Source organism: Coregonus clupeaformis, unplaced genomic scaffold (genome assembly GCF_020615455.1).
Source record: "Coregonus clupeaformis isolate EN_2021a unplaced genomic scaffold, ASM2061545v1 scaf0798, whole genome shotgun sequence".
NCBI lineage: Eukaryota > Metazoa > Chordata > Actinopteri > Salmoniformes > Salmonidae > Coregonus > Coregonus clupeaformis.
Window position 1 is genome coordinate 152,814 of NW_025534253.1, and position 24,159 is coordinate 176,972.

Genomic DNA, 24,159 nt, shown 5'->3' on the forward strand with positions numbered 1-24,159 from the left:
TAAAATGTGGTCCCTGGTAGGATCCTTACTACTATCCCAATGTATACATTCTATCAATATCATACATAAATAATCCCTGGTAGGATCCTTACTTTGTAGCCTGAATAAAAAAATAAAAAAAATATTGCCTTGGCAACGTCTATTTGGGGATCCCAATAAAAAACTAAATACTTAACATGACCACAATAATGTCAGCTGTAGTTGTTGTAAGATGCCCATCATACACTGGTGGCAGGTAGCCTAGCGGTTAAGGGTGTTGGACCAGTAACCGAAAGGTTGCTGGTTCGAAACCCTGAGCTGACTAGGTAAAAAAACTGTAGATGTGCCCTTGAGTATCTTTGGATAAGAGCGTATGTTAAATGACGAAACTGTAAATACTATTATTTAAAATGGTCAAGGGCTTTATGAATGTATTTTAATGCCTATCATCTGCCATGTAAAGTGTTACCATGCAATTTCTGTGAAAAAAGCCTGAAATGGTGGAAGGTCAAAGATCATGAGTATTTGATGTCTGTGTCTCTCTCAGTCTCTGTCTGTCTCTAACCCCAGTTGTCAGTAAAGAAAACAGTTAGCTGAGGTCTGTGTCTCTCTCAGTCTCTGTCTGTCTCTAACCCCAGTTGTCAGCAAAGAAAACAGTTAGCTGAGGTCTGTGTCTCTCTCAGTCTCTGTCTGTCTCTAACCCCAGTTGTCAGTAAAGAAAACAGTTAGCTACACCTCATGGTTAATGGTTTATCCTCATGGTGTGTAGAAAGCATACCTATATAAAAGTATATTTGTTCTTGTCCAGCCATTAAATATTCGTAGATGAAAGAGCAGGATATTCTATAAACTCTAAACTGGAGAGAGGACAGATCAGGATATCCTATAAACTCTAAACTGGAGAGAGGGCAGATCAGGATATCCTATAAACTCTAAACTGGAGAGAGGACAGAGCAGGATATCCTATAAACTCTAAACTGGAGAGAGGACAGATCAGGATATCCTATAAACTCTAAACTGGAGAGAGGACAGAGCAGGATATCCTATAAACTCTAAACTGGAGAGAGGACAGAGCAGGATATCCTATAAACTCTAAACTGGAGAGAGGACAGAGCAGGATATCCTATAAACTCTAAACTGGAGAGAGGACAGAGCAGAATATCCTATAAACTCTAAACTGGATAGAGGACAGAGCAGGATATCCTATAAACTCTAAACTGGAGAGAGGACAGAGCAGGATATCCTGTAAACTCTAGTAAGTATATGTTTAATCAAGGAAGTGTGTGTCTCCTAAATGGTGTGTGAGTCTTTTTATCACACTGTAATTCTGGAAGTTGGAACACACTCCTAAGATGAGTGTCTCTGAGGAGAGAGAGGAGGGGGGCACTGCCAACCCCCAGACCCAGAGAGCAGTCTCCAGTACCCAGCTGTCTGTCCATGACTGGTCCATGTACAATCCTCTCAATGTTATCAGTGGACCAATGCCCTTTGACCCAAAGTAAGATTACTGCCATACATTATAGATTATAAAAGGGGAATTCCTCCCAGATCTGTGGGGAATGTGAGAATGTAACAGACTGTAGTCTGGTTGGGAGGTTGGGAGTTCAACGTTATATCAATCATTTATTTATGAAGCCCTTTTACATCAGCAGTTCCATGTGGGGAGAAATAGAGGGAAATGTCTGATATGATGAATGATGCAGGGTGATTTCTGATACTACTGATCATCATTACTGTATGAAATACTATGGGGTTTAATAATGATCCAGGGTGATTTCTCATACTACTGATCATCATTACTGTATGAAATACTATGGGGTTTAATAATGATCCAGGGTGATTTCTGATACTACTGATCATCATTACTGTATGAAATACTATGGGGTTTAATAATGATCCAGGGTGATTTCTAATACTACTGATCATCATTACTGTATGACATACTATGGGGTTTAATAATGATCCAGGGTGATTTCTGATACTACTGATCATCATTACTGTATGAAATACTATGGGGTTTAATAATGATCCAGGGTGCTTTCTCATACTACTCAAAAACTGCATTGTTGGTTAAGGGCTTGTAAGTAAGCGTTTCACTGTAATGTCTACACCTGTTGTATTCGGCGCATGTGGCAAATACAAGTTGCTCTCTGAGCAGAACGGGAGATCAACTGCACCTAGAACATAGATACAGACCGCTCGTCATCAGGAAGTTGCTCTCTGAGCAGAATGGGAGATCAACTGCACCTAGAACATAGATACAGACCGCTCGTCATCAGGAAGTTGCTCTCTGAGCAGAATGGGAGATCAACTGCAACTAGAACATAGATACAGACCGCTCGTCATCAGGAAGTTGCTCTCTGAGCAGAATGGGAAACATCTCAATGATTTGACATGTTCTGGTAGTGAATTCAGGCTACAATGTAAGATTATTGTGAAGTGTGTAGAGAAATTAAATGTATGGTGTAATTATAGTATAGTAAATCCTGGGACAGGCGCTATCTGGGATTGGGTAAGTCAAATTCTAAAACATATAGCATATGAATATATCATAGTTCTACATTTCACATTTCGTATGAAATATGTAATTGTATCATATTTGTTCCACTATAGTGCAACGATCCTCAGTATATGAGCCACGTTACAATTCCCACCAAGTGGGTTAACCCTCTTAGTGCCAATGGCATGATGTGTAGGGTGTTTGCCTTTCACGCCAGCGACCCGGGTTTGCTTCCCTGCCCCGCCATTTGCTACAAAAGTGGGATGGTGGCCATGAGGCCATCAGAAAGCCTGGACGTGTGAGGGGGCTGAGTAGTGCCTTTGATGTCGAAAATTGTATTTGTCGTCAGGAAAACAAAAAGTACTTTCAGAATTTTTGTAGAATTAAGATATACTTTATTACACAGATAATAGAGCCGAGGTGGTCTGCAGAGCATCTCACTTTCCACCTCTCAGCTCTCAGTTTATATACAGTTTCATCCTTACTCATTTTACATACATTTTAGCTTAATCTCTCCCTGTTTGGTTCCTCCACCATTGTCTCCAGTTTTCACCTCTTGACCGCTCCGCCCACTTCCTTATTTTATAATAATGGCGGTATCTGACTTCTCTCCCTTCTAATTCAGTGTCTGGAAACATTAGTGGCGGAACCAAGGCCTGTCATGTAAAAATAGCAGCCCTGTCCTGTAAAAATAACAGCCCTGTCATGTAAAAATAACAGCCCTGTCATGTAAAAATAACAGCCCTGTCATGTAAAAATAACAGCCCTGTCCTGTAGAAATAACAGCCCTGTCCTGTAGAAATAACAGCCCTGTCCTGTAGAAATAACAGCCCTGTCCTGTAGAAATAACAGCCCTGTCATGTAAAAATAACAGCCCTGTCCTGAGAAATAACAGCCCTGTCCTGTAAAAATAACAGCCCTATCATGTAAAAATAACAGGCCTGTCATGTAAAAATAACAGCCCTGTCCTGTAGAAATAACAGCTCTGTCCTGTAAAAATAACAGCCCTGTCATGTAAAAATAACAGCCCTGTCTTGTAAAACTAGCAGAGCCATTTCCTGGCTCCATTCTGACCCCCTAATTGATTCCCATACCTATCAATCGGTACTTAAACATGGCTTAAACATGGCAGGTCCATAATCAATTTCTCAATCATATACAGTTCCCACACATAGCAGGCAGTTCTCACACATTGCAGGCATTCTTCCAAGCCTCTTCCTTCTGTACCACTCAGTCCCAACACCTGTCATGCTGTGATTAACCATGTTTAACTTATAGTCTGAACTATGTTTAACCCCTGGCTCCGTTCCAGGAATATGCCTAAGGAGGGAGGCAAAGGGCAACAGTCTGGTTTCAGTCACTGATAAGGCAGGACAGCCGTGGATTAGGGAGGAGGGAGGAATTCGACCCGAAGTCAGATCAGATGAAGAGAGAAGAAACTTCCACGCCCACGAAGGTTCTAGCATCAGGCAGGGCCATGACTACACCAGCGAGAGGAACCAATGAAGTTCCTGCCTAGCAACAGAGATGTAACTATGTTTAACCCTGGCTCCGTGCTTGTCATGTTGTGATTAACTGTTTAACTTATAGTCTACTGAGTCTAAAAGGATTGAACTATAGTCTACTGAAAAATCCCCAATACCTTCCTGTTTTGGAGGGGGCTGTGTAGTGAGCCACGTTACAATTCCCACCATGTGGGTTAACCCTATTGCCATGTGTAGGGTGTTTGCCTTTCTCGCCAGAGACCCGGGTTCACTTCCCTGCCCCGCTGTTTGCTACAATATTAATAGCGTAGGCTACCTGTTGAACAAAGAGACTCAATAGAATGAGATAAAGGATTTTAGGATAATATAAATAAGTATCAATTTAGAGTTGTCTTTTAGGTTCAGCCTTGTAGCTGCTTTTATCAATTGGCTGAAATGTAACAAATGACATGGCCTCCGAGTTGGGAGATAACCAGGCCCAGTTTAAATCACCACGACAACCATTTCATTATTTCCCCAGTGCAGCAAGGGAATCTAGAGACTCAACCTTTGTACCCAATCACATAGGTTTACAGCAGCTCACAGTTGCAACTCCATTGCTAAGAAGTCAAACTGCTTTGGTTTAGATAAAGACACAGGTCATAATATGTGTAGCAATCAGGGTTGGGCTCAATTCAGAATTTTGGAATTGACTCCCATTCAACTCATGAGGAAGATTAATCGTCATTGAGCAAATTTCAGGTCTGCTGAGCGCAAACTTGAATGTTGTGAAAATTCTGTACAACTTCCGGCACACGTTTACTGTGAACACTGAGGCTGTACCAGCTGGAAGTTACAGTTTTAACAGTGGCCAAGTATATTAATTTCTCTAGAAGCATGCTGGAAGTCTGTTGTTAATTTGTTTACAGAGAAATAGCATTGTATTGGGTCAAACACAACAGTTTGCTAAGAGCTGGCAGCAAGCTGCTAGGTCTGCTGTTAGAACCAGTAAAGGTCGCTTTACCACTCTTGGGTAGCGGAATGACTTTGGCTTCCCTCCAGGCCTGAGGACAAAGACTTTCCTCTAGGCTCAGATTAAAGATATGACAGATAGGAGTGGCTATAGAGTCAGCTACCATCCTCAGTAGCTTCCCATCTAAGTTGTCAATGCCAGGAGGTTTTTCATTATTGATCGATAACAAAAAAATTCTACCTCTCCCACACTAACTTTGCAAAATGTAAACTTGCAATGCTTTTCTTTCATTTTTTGTTTTCTTATGCATGAGTACTATGGCTCAGAGTACAGGCCTGAGTCGTGCCTGTCAATGCTACAGAATCCTTCTCTGATGCGCTCTGCCTACAAAATCTATTGCATAGTTAATTTTGTATACTAAGTCTTGCATAGTTTGTTTTATTTCAGTATGTTGGACTGAAAGTGGCTAATATTGTGTTGATTCCATCAGAATTCCCACAGTAGAGGCAAATGTTAATAGTGTTAACTAATCGGGAAAACTATCAAGTTGGAGAAAACATTGCTCATGAGTTGAAATTCTAATTGGCCACATCCCACAGGAATTTGAATTTGAGTAACAGAAAGTCGAATTTAATTCAGTGCAATCAAAGATTATGGATACACTGACAAGATCCGTCTCTCTGCCCTCACAATGGGTGTTGTTGTCCACAAAGCTCCCGCCTATCCTTTTCTTTGGATTGGTTCCAACCGCCGTGTCTTTGTGAGATGCAGGGTAGGTGAACAGATGATCTCCGCATGTGTGGTTCCCACCGTGAAGCATGGAGGAGGAGGTGTGATGGTGTGATGGTGTGGGGGTGCTTTTGCTAGTGACACTGTCTGTGATTTATTTAGAATTCAAGGCACACTTAACCAGCATGGCTACCACAGCATTCTGCAGCGATACGCCATCCCATCTGGTTTGCGCTTAGTGGGACTACCATTTCTTTTACAACAGGACACTGACCCAACACCCCCCCAGGCTGTGTAGGGCTATTTGACCAAGAAGGAGAGTGATGGAGAGCTGCATCAGATGACCTGGCCTCCACAATCACCCGACCTCAACCCGTTTGAGATTGTTTGGGATGAGTTGGACCGCAGAGTGAAGGAAAAGCAGCCAACAAGTGCTCAGCATATGTGAGAACTGCTTCAAGACTGTTGGAAAAGCATTCCAGGTGAAGCTGGTTGAGAGAATGCCAAGAATGTGCAAAGCTGTTATGAAGGCAAAAGGGTTGCTAAAAACACTTTTTTCGTTACTACATGATTCCATATGTTTTATTTAATAGTTTTGATGTCTTCACTATTATTCTACATTATGTCCATCAACTGTAAACATGGAATGCAACAGAACCAGTTACAACTGAAGTATCTGATCATCAATGAATTCGAGAAAAAGTTATTTATTTTTCAACACAGCAGCCGCAAATCATCAGGTGGGCAAATGTGCACTTGGAAATTATTTTTGGGGAAACTATCATTTTCTAATGTATTCTATTTCATTCCATGATATTGTTGTTACAAAATAGATTTGTGTTGACTGTGATTAGGGCGTGGGAATACACTAGCCTCTGCTAGGCTAAATTAACAAACCAGGCATTTATAACTCACCACATGATCCTCAAACCAAAGACTGGCCAAACTCGTGTTTCTAAAAAGTAAATTCAAAGGCACTGTATAGCTTAATAAGGCATGCGTTTTATACAGCCTAAATGCTCAATTTATAGGCATGTTGTTGAAGTGCTGTTGTTCATGGGTTGTTGAAATGCTGAATGCTCCTGCCAGCATGCAGCATGTGACCAATGCTACATGCCATGACTGGGCGGCTACCACCGGTTACTCAACCCTGCACCTTAGAGGCTGCCGCCCGATATACACAGACATGGAATCACTGGCCACATTAATAATGGAACACTACCAGCCGGTTCCTCAACCCCTGCACCTTAGAGGCTGCCGCCCGATATACACAGACATGGAATCACTGGCCACATTAATAATGGAACACTACCAGCCGGTTCCTCAACCCTGCACCTTAGAGGCTGCCGCCCGATATACACAGACATGGAATCACTGGCCACATTAATAATGGAACACTAACCACTTTAATAATGTTTACATACTGCTTTACTCATCTCATATGTATATACTGTAATCTATTCTATTCTACTGTATCTTAGTCTATGCCACTCCGACATTGCTCGTCCTAATATTTATATATTTCTTAATTCCATTCTTCTACTTTTAGATTAGTGTGTACTGTGGTGAATTGTTAAATACTACTGCACTGTTGGAGCTAGAAACACAAGCATTTCGCTGCACCCGCAATAACATCTGCTAAATATGTGCATGTGACCAATACAATTTCATTTGATTTTGATTTGAAATGCTTCACAATTGATTTCTTAAATGGCAGGCTATAGCCTTGGAATAATAATAATAATAATAATAATAATAATAATACAGCCTAAATAATTCATTTTCGTTCCTTAGGCTACCTGGCTTGCTCCTGACTCATTTAGAGTTAGTATGTTGTTTAACAGCCGGTTGAAATGTCGAACATCAATTGATGGTGACAGAATCACACATTGCTTAAGCAAAGTCAATTTTGTTTATCCTATAAAATGTTGTGCAGCCTCTGAATATCATAGACAAATCAAAGATGCCCAATATGCATCGGTCACGTCTTTCGCCTGCATTTTACAGCTTGTTTCTGGCATATAGATCGCTTTATATAATCAGCCATTTTCTTTAACAAAAGCCACAATACCCTCACATACCCCCTCAATTAGAGCCCTGGTTTTAACTTAACACACCAAGTTCTTCACTGACACTGAGATATTTAAGGAGTGCATGGTGATTAGGGTTGAATAGCGGGAACCGGGTTACCGATATCTACCGTTCAAACCCACCACCGTTCAAACCCACAAACCGGTCGATTATAATACATTGTTTATATTAACAGCAAAACGTAAAATGGAACTGTTAAATTATATGCAATGTCTAAATCTGGCTTATCGACGGCCTTGTCTCTGCGATCTGCATGATCAATCATCAACCCTCCGGGTGGGGACAGAGCACCTCTCAGGATGGAGCGCAGGACAATGCATGTAGACCTACCATCTCATCATGGTAACTGTTGCTACAGTAACATAAGGACAGAATGCGAGTCTAATTTACACATCTACATCTGGTTTCGGGGGGGGAGCCACATTTTTTATTGTAAAGATACTTATATTTTTATTTATTGCAGTGGCAGAGTTTTAAAACAGCCTATCACTTGAATATCGTTGCTTTAAATCAATGCACATGCCAGCACTCTCTCGCAGTCTTTTTCTCAAAAATATAAACGCAACAGCAAACAATTTCAAATATTTTACTGAGTTACAGTTCATATAAGGCAATCAGTCAACTGAATTAAATGCATTATACACCCCCGGGAATAATATGATACTTTTAAAACATTTTCTGACAAGTGACCACTTAGAAATGTTCATTTTCACGTTTTAATAAATTATTTAGAATGTTTGGGAGTGATGTGTACTAACTCTATAGCAGTCAGGAGCAAGCCAGAAAGCGGCCGTGCGTTTGGACAATGAATAGACACTGCAGGAAATAAAACCAAATAAAACCATCTGTCTAGCACATTTCTCCTATTTGTCTGCCTCTTCAGTCCAGGGTGCATTGCATGGTGCCGTTGCCAGCGATATTAGAGAAAACAGATAGGAATCACATTGGGCAATGCACGTCGGAGAGTATAACGCTCCACCCCCAGCAGACTGTCGACCAATCCCGTTGAAGTTGTCATGCAGCGTCACGCGGTTGCTAAACTAATCGTCGCGCAATCCCTTCTCAAAGTCAGGGTATGAGTCGAGCAACGTGCCTATTTTCCTCGAAAGTACATAATGTGACGATTCCAAAGCTATACAATATTACAGATATAAAGAGATCAATTATATCATAACTCGGAAAAGATTCGTAATGTTGTACCTTGTTGACGAAATTCGTGCTAATGTTTTTTTTTTTAGCTAGCACTCAATTGCCTCCCGTTCACTCCTTGAAGGAGAGCTCTCCTTGTCCCAGAATCGCCCAGAATGCACCGCGCGGCCCATGGACGTAGCATGGGCAATGTACACAATGGGCGTTACCAGGAGTCCAATGGAGTTTCCCCATCTCCTCAAAAGTATCTCTGCCGTTGTGAACGTCAGACCCCACTCTGTGAGGCACATCGATCTGCAGGTTGAACATGGTGAGATTGTAGACCCCCTAAATTGATAGTGCAGTTTGTTTAGGCCACTTTACAGCTAACTAGCTACTTCACATGCTGATATTGTCTCTGGTATTAATGTGTGTAGCTACGTTTGCTTGCTTGCTAGCTAGCCAGCCCACAGAGAGAGCATTGTATTGTGGATTTTGTAGTCGACCTGAGTTGCGACAGAAACCCAAAACGATGTTTACATGTTTCTACCAACCTTATTATAACGGCTAAATGAAACATTTGATCACAAAAAAATATTGTTCTCACATATTAGTAATATTATTAGTAGTGTTATTTAACAATGTAAATTATAGGAATGGGTGGATTTCTCCTTTCATAAGGCAATGCATCCCAGTGCTGAGGCGCCACTATAGCCGGCCATGACCGGGCCCATAGGGCGGCGCACATTTGGCCCAGTGCCGTCCAAGGGGAGGGTTTGGCCAAGGGGCTTCCCTTGGCTCGCCACGCTCTAGCCCGGGCGCCTGCAAGCTGACTTCAGTTGTCAGTCGAAAGTGGTTTCCTCCGACACATTGGTGTGGCTGACATCAAGCTTTGATGATTTCAATCAGCTGTGTAGTTCTAGGGCGAAAACCACAACGTGCACCCGGGGGAGGGGCCCCAGGACCAGGTTTGGGAAACACTGGGCTATAGCAGTTGTTTATTCAGACCTATAACTGTTCAATCTTCGTGAAAAGAAGTGAAAGCCGTCTGCATCTTATTCTAGTCCTGTATTATTCAGCATGTCATTACAATGATGAAAGATCAGGACAACGAAACCTATTTCATTTAACTGTTTTAAAGCGAGGAAGGAATGAAGCAACAATAGAGAGAGAAGGAGGAGGTAGGCTAATAACATTAGGGGGAATATTATGAAAGGTGGATATATACATTATACATGTAAAGTAGGCCCTATTATTCCAATCTAATTCGCTAGCTTATGTCCTGCGAAAGCATGCATGTTCTCTCCCAGCTTCATGGTTTGAACAATGTGTGTAATTCCAGTCCATATAATACAGTATAATACCATACAGTACAGTCCACACTCAAAAAGATTAGCCTACTGGAGCTTGTTTCATTGATTTACCTAAAAGAGCATAGCTACATCACTGGGCTTTTATGGTTTTCTGTCGTGCCTAAATTAAAGGAAAAATCCACCCAAAACCACAAATTCCTATAATTTACAGCGTTAAATAACACTAATATGTGAGAACAATGTTTTTTGTGAACAAATATTATATTTTCGTGTTATAGTAAGGTTGGTAGCAACTTGAAAATTGTTGTTGAAATCTGTTGCAGTTAAAGTTGACTACAACATCCGCAATGCTCTCTCTATGGGCTGGTTGGGTAGCTAGCTAGCATTAGATGTAAAACATAGTTATATATATGTATATATATATATATATATATATATATATATTGTGACGTCACGAGAGGCTACACAGCTTTCAGCGGGATTGCCCAAGTAGTGCAGGGAGACCAGGTTCAACCAAAACAAGGATTTTATTAACCGTCTTCGGCAACTAACGAAATTATAACACAATTCTCTTCTTCCCAGAGCCCACCCTCCAGACCGTGTCTCTTCCCTTCAAAAAAACCTTCAGCTCATCAGCTCCTGATTGGTTTCAGCTGCGTGGGAAGATTGGCCATAGAGGGTTGGAGTTCCCGACCATACCAGCAGATGGAGCCATAGCTGTCTGGGTTTGCAGCCATCTCAGGGGGATGTAACGTCCCTCCAGGACACAGCCTCTCGTGACATCACACATCCCCCTCCTCGGGACCGACGTCCTCGTCGGGGTAACGGCAGCGAAGAAGGCATCACGCCGGGAGAGGGCGTCCGCATTGCCGTGGTGCTTGCCAGCCTGCTCTCTCTTCAACTCCTCCACCTCTAGGACCAGGGACTCAGCCTCCTGTTGTCTCTCCTTGAGTTTCTTACTGAACGCATCAGCCTTGGTTTTAGCAGAGTTTAGCTTCTGTTGAGCAGCTTTCAGTTCCTTCTCTCTCTCTGCCTCCGCATTCTTCATCTTGTTCTCCAACACCTTGTACTTCTCCTCTGCCTTCTTCTGGACCTCCTTACTACTGCGCAGGGTCTCCTCACACTCCTCGATGGTCCTGCGCAGCCTCTCCAGCTCCTCCTGTTGCTTAGGGAAGGAGCTCTGTTGGAGTTTAGCCTGGAGGATATCTAACTCTTCTGTCTTCATGTCTAACTGTTGCTTTAACAAACGATACCTCTCAGCGGTCCCCTTCAGACCAGACAGTTCTTTGTCCAGATTCTGTAGCTCCGTCTCTGTGTCGGTCTGGGCACCTGCCATCCCTATCAGAGCCCGGGCGGGAGTGAGTAATTCGGAGGATTGCACCGGAGCCTTACCAGGATGAGTCTTGCCTCTCCGTTTCCGAGGTACTCGGGTTATCCTCTCCTGAGACTCTCTCCAGAGTGGGTAAAAGGCTGGGCAGTCTCGTCCAATTAGGACAGGGACGGGGAGGGAATCAACCACCCCCGCCGTCGTGTGTATGGTTCCCCGTGTGCTGGTCATTGTAAGTTCAGTAATGGGGTATTCTCTGGTGTCCCCATGGACACAGGAAACTGGGAGGACTTTCCCCGGGGTCAGACACGTTGGGCCCACCAAATCCTTACGCACCAGGGTGGCCCGGCTACCAGAATCCAGTAAGGCCTCCACATCATGGTGATTCACAGTTACCGGGCAGGTGGGGGGGTCGATCTGGGCCGCCATCTACGACTCCCAAGAGCGAGGCAAAACGGTGTGTGGGTGCTGAGCTGGAGGACTCCGCAGTGGGCATAGGTTCATCGGCTGGTTTCCCACACTGCCAGGAGATATGTCCCATCTCCCCACACCGGTAACACTGTCGAGTTTCCCCCTCCTGGTGTACTCTTCTTGGACCCGCCTGGTTTCTGGCTCCCCCTGGAGCCGGGATAAGTCCTGACGTGGCTGGGTTCGAGACCTTGGGGTCCTTTGGACGGGTTCTTCCCATTTGTGGTGGGGCCGCACTCCTGGGGTCTTTTCGGGAAGCATTCAGCATCTCCGCTGTGGCCTGGTACTTTTCCACAGCTTCCACGGTCAGATCAGCCGTGGTCAAGGCCTGTTGACTGATGAACCGTTTTGCCTCATAAGGCAGGGCGCGTGAGGTAACGATCCACCACAACGGCCTCCACCACCGCCGCTGCTGTATTCCTCTGCGGATCCAGCCATTTCCTTGCGATTCGGACAAGTTCATGCATCTGCGCCCGAGGAGGTTGGTCTGGTTGGAAGGTCCAGCTGTGAAAGCGCTGGGCCATACCAAACTTTGTGAGTCCATATCTGCTGAGGATCTCAGACTTCAGGGCATCATAGTCAGTAACCTGGTCAGGGCCCAGGTCCCGGACAGCATTCAGCGATTCCCCGGTTAGAAAGGGGGCTAACAGACCAACCCACTGTTGCTTGGGCCAGGCTTCCCTAGTGGCCGTGGCCTCAAATGCATGCAGGTATGCCTCAATGTCATCGGTAGCTCCCATCTTAGATATAAAGTCACTTGCCTTTATTGGGCGGGTATTTTGGACCACCCTCTGTCTCTGCAACTGCAATTCCTCTGCCTTCAGAAGGTTGGCTTTCTTTTGCTCCTCCAAGAGAGCCACGTTTGCTTGCATCTGGGCTTGCTGGCCAGCAACAAGGGCTTTCAATATGTCCTCCATTTCAGTCGGCGGGGAGCCTACGGCCAACTTGGAAAACTGGGTGATCAAACCTTCGGTATCCTCCTCTGACATGCACTATTAACGCTTGAGCGTGCCCGTATTCTCCACCATCTGTGACGTCACGAGAGGCTACACAGCTTTCAGCGGGATTGCCCAAGTAGTGCAGGGAGACCAGGTTCAACCAAAACAAGGATTTTATTAACCGTCTTCGGCAACTAACGAAATTATAACACAATTCTCTTCTTCCCAGAGCCCACCCTCCAGACCGTGTCTCTTCCCTTCAAAAAAACCTTCAGCTCATCAGCTCCTGATTGGTTTCAGCTGCGTGGGAAGATTGGCCATAGAGGGTTGGAGTTCCCGACCATACCAGCAGATGGAGCCATAGCTGTCTGGGTTTGCAGCCATCTCAGGGGGATGTAACGTCCCTCCAGGACACAGCCTCTCGTGACATCACAATATATATATATATATATATATATATATATATATATATATATATATATATATAACAATTATTTGATAAAATATTGAATTTGGCCTTTACTACTAAAGCCCATATAAACTCATTGAATTACACATTCATAAATGGCAAAAAAAAGACAGTCAAAAAAAATACATCATAAGGAATAAGGTTTTGAAGCGTCTGTCCTGTATCTAGGAGACATAAGACAGATCAGGATTCTTTATTTTTTTTACCCATATAACCCCATATTTATGGGGCACAAAACTACCTCCATACTTCTATTAGTTTGTATGGGATAGCTTCAGATGAGTCCCGTAGCACTTGTGTGGGTGGTAGAGCAAAACGGAGAACACTACCATGTTCATGAGAGTCTCTCAATTATAATAGTGGGATCATACAGATGCTACAGACATTTTCGTGAGAATACTAATTTTCAGATCCGCCACCTTCAACCGCAGATGTGGAAGGCCAACATAGGCGGATGCGGTGGATTGAGACGATATCTCCAGCTTAAACTGACTGATTTTGTTGGGGACTTTTTTTATGTTACTTAGGTTGACGCACTGGTGCGTCGATATAATTTTAAGGGTTAATGGCAAGCCCTGAATAAGGTAAAAACTTTTTTTGAAGTCTCATGCAATGTAGGCCTGCATTGAACACCACATATAGGATTTGCTCCATTGGTTTGGTTGGTAGGCCTACATTATACTCAAATAGCCACAACAGCCTATTGGCTACTGTCTACAACTGTAAGGGTACAGACTGTTGGCTACTGTCTACAACTGTCAGGGTACAGCCTATTGGCTACTGTCTACAACTGTAAGGGTACAGCCTATTGGCTACTGCCTACAACTGTAAGGGTACAGCCTATTGGCTACTGTCTACAACTGTCAGGGTACATCCTATTGGCTACTGTCTACAACTGTAAGGGTACAGCGTCAGTGTTCACTGTAAACGTGCGCCGGAAGTTGCTCAGAATTCTCACAATGTTCAAGTTTCCGCTCACAAGAGCATAAATTTGCTCAGTGCCCCAAAACATTTAGAGGGAACATTGGTGGATGATCTACTCTGTTAAAGGATCAGCATTAACATCTACAATCTCTCTCTCTCTCCTTTATCTCTGTAGTGGAAGGTCTACTCTGTTAAAGGATCAGTATTAACATCTACAATCTCTCTCTCTCTCCTTTATCTCTGTAGTGGAAGGTCTACTCTGTTAGAGGATCAGTATTAACATCTACAATCTCTCTCTCCTTTATCTCTGTAGTGGATGATCTACTCTGTTAAATGATCGGTATTAACATCTACAATCTCTCTCTCCTTTATCTCTGTAGTGGAAGGTCTACTCTGTTAAAGGATCAGTATTAACATCTACAATCTCTCTCTCCTTTATCTCTGTAGTGGAAGGTCTACTCTGTTAAAGGATCAGTATTAACATCTACAATCTCTCTCTCTCTCTCCTTTATCTCTGAAGTGGATGATCTACTCTGTTAAAGGATCAGTATTAACATCTACAATCTCTCTCTCTCTCTCCTTTATCTCTGTAGTGGAAGGTCTACTCTGTTAAAGGATCAGTAATAACATCTACAATCTCTTTCTCCTTTATCTCTGTAGTGGAAGGTCTAATCTGTTAAAGGATCAGTATTAACATCTACAATCTCTCTCTCCTTTATCTCTGTAGTGGAAGGTCTACTCTGTTAAAGGATCAGTATTAACATCTATCATCTCTCTCTCCTTTATCTATGTAGTGGAAGGTCTACTCTGTTAAAGATCAGTATTAACATCTACAATCTCTCTCTCCTTTATCTATGTAGTGGAAGGTCTACTCTGTTAAAGATCAGTATTAACATCTACAATCTCTCTCTCCTTTATCTCTGTAGTGGAAGGTCTACTCTGTTAAAGGATCAGTATTAACATCTACAATCTCTCTCTCCTTTATCTCTGTAGTGGAAGGTCTACTCGGTTAAAGGATCAGTATTAACATCTACAATCTCTCTCTCTCCTTTATCTCTGTAGTGGAAGGTCTACTCTGTTAAAGGATCAGTATTAACATCTATAATCTCTCTCTCTCTCCTTTATCTATGTAGTGGAAGGTCTACTCTGTTAAAGGATCAGTATTAACATCTACAATCTCTCTCTCTCCTTTATCTCTGTAGTGGAAGGTCTACTCTGTTAAAGGATCAGTATTAACATCTACAATCTCTCTCTCCTTTATCTCTGTAGTGGAAGGTCTACTCTGTTAAAGGTTCAGTATTAACATCTACAATCTCTCTCTCTCTCTCCTTTATATCTGTAGTGGAAGGTCTACTCTGTTAAAGGATCAGTATTAACATCTACAATCTCTCTCTCCTTTATCTCTGTAGTGGAAGGTCTACTCTGTTAAAGGATCAGTATTAACATCTACAATCTCTCTCTCCTTTATCTCTGTAGGGGAAGGTCTACTCTGTTAGAGGATCAGTATTAACATCTACAATCTCTCTCTCCTTTATCTCTATAGGGGAAGGTCTACTCTGTTAGAGGATCAGTATTAACATCTACAATCTCTCTCTCCTTTATCTCTGTAGGGGAAGGTCTACTCTGTTAAAGGATCAGTATTAACATCTACAATCTCTCTCTCCTTTTTCTCTGTAGTGGAAGGTCTACTCTGCCAGAGGATCAGTCCAGGTGTGCAGTGTGTCAGCAGGTGCTGAGGGATCCAGTCTCTATCACCTGTGGAGACAGGTTCTGCAGACAGTGCATCACCAGATACTGGGAGAAACCTGCTCCTTCAGGAGACAATGACTGTCCCCAGTGTAGAAAGAGATCCAGAACACGGCCTGTACTACAGCACCTGAGTCAACCCAATAAAACAAGAGGCTCTGTAAACAGTAAGACCACTTGCACACGTGGGCCAAGTCAATACCTTAATATGATTTACAGTAGTTAACTACAATATTATGAGATAATAGAAGTTACTGTAGTTGTGGAAGGCCCACTTTTCATCCTGTCAATGAATGTTTCTGATACACATCATTTTTCCTCTTCCCTTGTAGTGGATGACAGCCTGCTGAGAGCTATAGTAAACCATAAAGACAGTCTGAAAAGGAAGTATGAATGTGTGATAGAAGGTATCGAAAAAGCAGGGAACCAAACTCCCCTCAACAGGATTTACACAGAGCTCTACATCACCGAGGGAGAGAGTGAAGGGGTTAACAATGAACATGAGGTGTGGCAGCTAGAGACAGCATCCAGGACACCAACCTCACATGACACAGCAATCCACTGCAATGACATATTTAAACCCTTACCAGGCCAAGAGAGAAGCATCAGAACTGTGCTGACGAAGGGCATCGCTGGCATCGGAAAAACAGTCTCTGTGCAGAAGTTCATCCTAGACTGGGCTGAAGAGAAGGCGAACCAAGATGTGGATATCATATTTGTGCTTCCTTTCCGGGAGCTGAACTTGATTAAAGATCTCCAGTACAGTCTTCTCAGACTTTTAAATGGCTTCCACACAGAACTAGACATAGGCAATGCAAAGAAACTCACTGCCTGTAAAGCTATGTTCATCTTTGATGGTTTGGATGAAAGCAGACTTCCATTGGATTTCCAGCACAATGAAAAGGTGTCTGATGTCACCCAGACGTCGTCTGTCGATGTTCTGCTGACAAACCTCATCAAGGGGAATCTGCTTCCCACTGCTCTCCTATGGATAACCTCCCGACCAGCAGCAACCAATCAGATCCCCCCTGAGTGTGTTGACCAGGTGACAGAGGTACGAGGGTTCAATGACCCACAGAAGGAGGAGTACTTCAGGAAGAGATTCAGCGATCAGGACCTGGCCAGCAGAATCATCTCACACATAAAGACATCAAGGAGCCTCCACATCATGTGCCACATGCCAGTGTTCTGTTGGATTTCTGCAATAGTCCTTGAACACATGTTGAGTACAGACAAGAGGAGAGAGATACCCACGACTCTGACTGAGATGTCCATACACTTCCTGCTCATTCAGACCAGCCTGAAGAACCAGAAATATCATGGAAGAGATGAGATGGATCAACAGGAGCTCATGGAGTCAGATAAGGAAATTATTCTGAAGCTGGGGAAGCTGGCGTTTGAAAATCTGGAGAAGGGTAATCTCATGTTCTATGAAGAAGACCTGAAAGAGTGTGGCATTGATGTCAAAGAAGCCTCAGTGTACTCAGGAGTGTGCACACAAATCTTTAAAGAAGAGTCTGTGTTATTTCAGAGAGTGGTGTACTGCTTTGTTCATCTGAGCATTCAGGAGTTTCTCTCAGCTGTCTACATGTACCATTGTTACACCACCAAGAACATGGATGCACTGAAGCCCTTCCTCAAGAGAAGGTCTAGAGCTGCATCTGAAGAGCTAACCTTGCATGAGCTGCTGAAGAGTACCGTGGATAAAGCCTTGGAGAGCAAGAACGGACACCTGGACCTCTTTGTCCGCTTCCTTCATGGCATGTCACTGGAGTCCAATCAGAAACTCCTACGAGGTCTGGTGACACAGACAGAAAGCAGTCCAGACAGCGTCCAGAAAACAATCCGATCCCTTAAGGTGATGCAGAGGAAGAACATCTCCCCTGAGAGGTGCATCAATCTCTTCCACTGTCTGATAGAGATGAAAGACCATTCAGTACAGGAGGAAATCCAAGCGTACTTGAGGTCAGAGAAGAGATCCATAAACCTCACACTTTCTCAGTGTTCAGCGCTGGCCTACATGCTACAGATATCAGAGGAGGTTCTGGATGTGTTTGACCCGAAGGTATACAAGACATCAGAGGAGGGTCGTAGGAGACTGCTCCCAGCTGTGAGAGGCTGCAGGAAAGCTCTGTAAGTATTCATGGAAATATCCCACACCAAAATACATTGTAGTTACAGCAGCATTTTTATTGGCTGACTGGCTCTGTAAGTACTCATGTGACTATCCCTCAGACCAAACTTTACTGTATGTAAGAACAACAATATTTTCATTGGCTGACTAAACTTTCTATCAGCTGAAAAGTCTTAAACAAACTGTAATACAAACGGATCAGAAAAGTTGTAGCATTGAGACATCTATACACAGTGTTCACATTATTAGTGCAGGGGTAACAGTGTAAGCAGGGAAGCTAAATGTAACATTTTAATACAACCTGTCCCTCATGGTATTTACTCTGTTGACAGACTCACTGGCTGTAAAGACACATCCTGTGAAGTGTTGGCCTCAGTTCTCAGTTCAAACCCCTCACACCTGAGAGAGCTGGATCTGAGTAACAATGACCTGAAGGATTCAGGAGTGAAGCTGCTCTCTGCTGGACTGGGGAATCCCCACTGTAAACTGGAGACTCTGAGGTCAGTATTCCTGTAGTTGGTCAACAAGTGATAACTGTTCACCAGATCCACATGTGTTTACCAGGCACACGTAGTCCACACCATATGTGTTTGGACAGTGAAGCTTACAGTTTTAAATTTGGCGCTATGCTCCAGCATTTTGGATTTCAGATAAAATGTTTCATATTAGGCAACAGTACAGAATGTCACCTTTTATTTGATGTTAATGGTGAGAGGTTAGCATGTTTTGTTGTAGCCTCTGTAACTTTCTCACTCATAATTATTCATGATTCATTCATGATTTTTCTCAATCATGGCAGTCACAGGCTTGATTTAGTCATTGCATTCAAAGAATATGGGACCAAATACTAAACTTTTGACTACTTTAATACACTATAAGTTAACTGGTCAGAATACTTGACTTCTTGAAAAAGGGGGACTAGATACATAAAGGGCTTTTATTTTTCCAAACGGTGAAACAGATATGTATAAAAATTCCCTCAAATTAAAGGTGACATTATATACTGTCACCTCATATGAAACATTTGATCTCAAATCCAAAATGCTGGAGTATAGAGCCACATTTAAAATGTTAGCTTTACTGTGAAAATAGATATGGTGTGGACTGTATACTCAATACAATCTAAATCTGATACCTCACTGTCTGTCTTTTGACTGATACTGCTTTTTAAACTGCTCTGGTCAGTCTACTCAAATATTCGTACTATACATGTTTCTCTCTACAATCAATATATGATCATTTCTAATAATGAAACATTCATTAATTTATGAATAGATATGGCAGGTTTCAGGACACTGATATATCTGAATATGTTAAAAAAATATATTGCCACTATTTTCACCACCAAAGAATAGCAGTGTGGTTTTAATATGATTTGACTCTTGTCAGGCTGTCAGGCTGTCTAGTCACAGAGGAAGGCTGTGCTTCTCTGGTCTCAGCTCTGAAGTCAAACCCCTCACACCTGAGAGAGCTGGACCTGAGTAACAATGACCTGAAGGATTCAGGAGTGAAGCTGCTCTCTGCTGGACTGGGGAATCCCCACTGTAAACTGGAGACTCTGAGGTCAGTATTCCTGTAGTTGGTCAACAAGTGATAACTGTTCACCAGATCCACATGTGTTTACCAAGCACACATAGTCCACACCAAATGTGTTTGGACAGTGAAGCTTACAGTTTTACATTTGGCGATATGCTCCAGCATTTTGGATTTGAGATAGAATGTTTCATATTAGGCGACAGTACAGAATGTCACCTTTTATTTTATGTTTTTCATACATATCTGTTTTACCGTTTAGAAATGAAAGCATTTTATGTGTCTAGTTCTCCCATTTGAATAAGTCGTAATTATTTGGACAAATTCATTTAGTCAAAAGTTTAGTATTTGGTCCCATATTCCTTACCTGCAGTGATTACATCAAGCTTGTGATTCTACAAACTTGTTGAATACATTTGCAGTTTGTCTTGGTTGTGTTATAGATTATATTTTTCCTAATAGAAACTGAATGGTGAATAATGTCCTGTCATTTTGGAGTCACTTCACTTGTATTGTCAGTAAGAATAGAAGATGTTTCTCAACACTTCTACATTCATGTGGATCAGGGGTGTCAAACGTACGGCCCGCGGGCCGGATCAGGCACGCAAACGGGTTTAATCCGGCCCGCGAGATGATAAAAAAAAAAAAATTATAATAATATATTTTGTAAAGTATACAAATGCGCTGCAATTTTCAATAAAATAAACTGCTGTTCCAATTGCGTCCACTGGATGGCGCAATATTAATTGTGTTAAGCAAGCAAACTGTTTATACCGGGGCAGAGCAAGTAGGTCAAGCATGTGCAGCCAATGAGCTACTTTGTTTTGCCCGCGATATTTATTACGGCTTCTACTTTTAACATTATGTGCTTTGGCACCCTCATTGCCCCAATATGTCTCTGTCAAAAAATAGAAAAGTGGACGCAGAGTGCAGAGTGTTCCAAGAAAAATGGTCATCCTATTTAATCACGGAATTGAATGGGAAAGCTGTATGTTTGGTGTGTTCAGAGCATGTTGCAGTGCTGAAAGAATATAATCTTCGTCGCCACTATGTGAGTCATTTATTGCGTTTTCGGTTGCAATTGATGAAAGCACGGACATTACAGATGTTGCACAACTGGCCATTTTTTCATCCGCGGAGTTGATGACACATTGACCGTCACCGAGGAGTTCGTGGAGTTGGTGCCGATGACAGATACAACGACAGCAGCTGATATTTTTACCGCACTCGTCGGCGCGCTGGACAGGGTCGGAGTGGACTGGTCCCGCGCTGTCAGCCTGGCTACAGATGGTGCGCCCTCAATGATCGGGAAAAAAAGCAGGCGTTGTGACAAAGTTCAGAGAGAAAGTGCAATCTGCAAATGGAGGACGTGATTTTTTGACTTTTCACTGTATTTTGCAACAGGAGGCTTTGTGTTGCAAGTCATTAAAGATGGATAACGTCATGAAGGTGGTCATCCAAACTGTTAATTTCATCCGATCCAGAAGCCTGAATCACCGTCAGTTTGACAGCCTTCTCAGAGAGAAAGACCACATCTATGGCCTGCCATACCACACTGAGGTAAGATGGTTAAGCCGAGGTGCTGTGCTGAGGCGTTTCTTTGATTTACGAGAAGAAATTGAACAGTTCATGGAAGAAAAGGGCAAACCAGTGTTAGAATTTCATTCCGCAGAATGGATGCCGGACCTTGCATTTATGGTGGATGTTACAGAGCACCTGAATAACTTGAACAAACAGCTGCAAGGGCGCAACAAAGTTGTCACGCAGTATTATGACAGCATACGTTCTTTCAAGTTGAAGCTGTCATTGTGGGAGACGCAACTTGCCGGTGGTGATGCAGCTCACTTCCCCTGTCTGAAAAATGTGGGCGCGACCCAACATGTGGCAGACATGAAGCGGTTCAAAGATAAAATAACAGGACTGTTACGGGAGTTTGAGCAACGCTTTCAGATTTATGTTTTTATGTGGATGTGCTATTGTTTTTAATAGATTTTATTTTATTTGTATATTTAACCTATTCTTGACTCTGTGGTTCTTGCACTTGTTTGGGGAACAAGATTTCATTATTTGTATCTACATTTCTGCCTGAGAAATGACACCCTGATATAGTTCTATGATCTGTGAAACAGTTCTGTTAATCACTGAGGCATTGTGTGTTTGTGTGTTCTTTGTCCTCAGAACTTTCAAATAACTTGAGGTGTTTTATGATTAATAGTGATGTTGTGCTTTTGGACACTGTCCTCAGGCTCCAGCTTTATATTTATATGTTTTTATGTTGATGTGCTATTGTTTTTAATTGTTTTTATTTTATTTGTATATTTAACCTATTCTTGACTCTGTGGTTCTTGCACTTGTTTGGGGAACAGGATTTCATTATTTTTATCTACATTTCTGCCTGAGAAATGACACCCTGATATAGTTCTTTGATCTGTGAAAAAGTTATGTTAATCACTGAGGCATTGTGTGTTTGTGTGTTCTTTTTCTTTTGAATTTTCAAATAAACTTGACGTGTTTTATGATTAATAGTGATGTTGTGCTTGTACTATTTTGGACACACTGTCCTCAGGCTCCAGCTTTATGTTGTATGTTGATCGTATTAAAACAAACAAAACAATCTGAAGTTGTTGTTTTTAAGTTATATATACCATGATTTTTCCGGTCCGGCCCACTTGGGAATAGATTTTCCTCCATGTGGCCCCTGAGCTAAAATGAGTTTGACACCCCTGATGTGGATGCTACCATGACTATGAATAATCATGAATGAATCGTGAATGATGATGAATGAGAAAGTTACAGAGGAACAAGGTCCTCTGTAGCTCAGCTGGTAGAGCATGGCGCTTCTAACGCCAAGGTAGTGGGTTCGATCCCCGGGACCACCCATACACAAAAATGTATGCACGCATGACTGTAAGTCGCTTTGGATAAAAGCGTGTGCTAAATGGCATATTATTATTATTATTATATTATACCCCCTCTGTTATTGGTAATGGTGAGAGGTTAGCATGTTTTGTTGTAGCCTCTGTAACTTTCTCACTCTTAATTATTCATGATTCATTCATGATTTTTCTCAATCATGGCAGTCACAGGCTTGATTTAGTCATTGCATTCAAAGAATATGGGACCAAATACTAAACTTTTGACTACTTTAATACACTATAAGTTAACTGGTCAGAATACTTGACTTCTTGAAAAAGGGGGACTAGATACATAAAGGGCTTTTATTTTTCTAAACGGTGAAACAGATATGTATAAAAATTCCCTCAAATTAAAGGTGACATTATATACTGTCACCTCATATAAAACATTTGATCTCAAATCCAAAATGCTGGAGTATAGAGCCACATTTAAAATGTTAGCTTTACTGTGAAAATAGATATGGTGTGGACTGTATACTCAATACAATCTAAATCTGATACCTCACTGTCTGTCTTTTGACTGATACTGCTTTTTAAACTGCTCTGGTCAGTCTACTCAAATATTTGTACTTTAGGTTTTTCTCTCTACAAGCAATACTTTGATCATTTGTAATTTCCAATAATCATACATTAATTTTTTAATAAATATATATGGCAGGTTTCAGGACACTGATATATCTGAAAATGTATCTGAAAAAATATACTGCCACTATTTTCACCACCAAAGAATAGCAGTGTGGTTTCAATATGATTTGACTCTTTGCAGGCTGTCAGGCTGTCTAGTCACAGAGGAAGGCTGTGCTTCTCTGGTCTCAGCTCTGAAGTCAAACCCCTCACATCTGAGAGAGCTGGATCTGAGTAACAATGACCTGAAGGATTCAGGAGTGAAGCTGCTCTCTGCTGGACTGGGGAATCCCCACTGTAAACTGGAGACTCTGAGGTCAGTATTCCTGTTGTTGGTCAACAAGTGATAACTGTTCACCAGATCCACATGTGTTTACCAGGCACACATAGTCCACACCATATGTGTTTGGACAGTGAAGCTTACAGTTTTACATTTGGTGCTATGCTCCAGCATTTTGTATTTGATATAGAATATTTCATATTAGGCAACAGTACAGAATGTCACCTTTTATTTGAGGATATTTTCATACATATCTGTGTTACTGTTTAGAAATGAAAGCACTTTACGTATCTAGTTCTTCCATTTGAAAAAGTCTTAATAATTTGGACATATTCACTTACAGTGGGGAAAAAAAGTATTTAGTCAGCCACCAATTGTGCAAGTTCTCCCACTTAAAATATGAGAGAGGCCTGTAATTTTGATCATAGGTGCATGTCAACTATGACAGACAAATTGAGATTTTTTTTTCCAGAAAATCACATTGTAGGATTTTTTATGAATTTATTTGCAAATTATGGTGGAAAATAAGTTTTTGGTCACCTACAAACAAGCAATATTTCTGGCTCTCACAGACCTGTAAATTCTTCTTTAAGAGGATCCTCTGTCCTCCACTCGTTACCTGTAT

The 24,159-nt window shown here is 42.2% G+C and overlaps 1 protein-coding gene across 1 annotated transcript in view; it reads left to right on the forward strand.

Moving 5' to 3' along the window:
* The first annotated feature begins 1,331 nt into the window (after positions 1 to 1,331).
* LOC121555246 (NLR family CARD domain-containing protein 3-like) overlaps positions 1,332 to 24,159 on the forward strand; it is a 28,625-nt gene continuing 5,797 nt past the window's right edge. The window contains exons 1-3 of the mRNA XM_045216784.1: positions 1,332 to 1,398; positions 16,381 to 18,181; positions 18,515 to 18,547. Of these exons, the coding sequence (XP_045072719.1) occupies positions 1,332 to 1,398; positions 16,381 to 18,181; positions 18,515 to 18,547 (1,901 nt within the window). The remainder of the gene's footprint in view (positions 1,399 to 16,380; positions 18,182 to 18,514; positions 18,548 to 24,159) is intronic.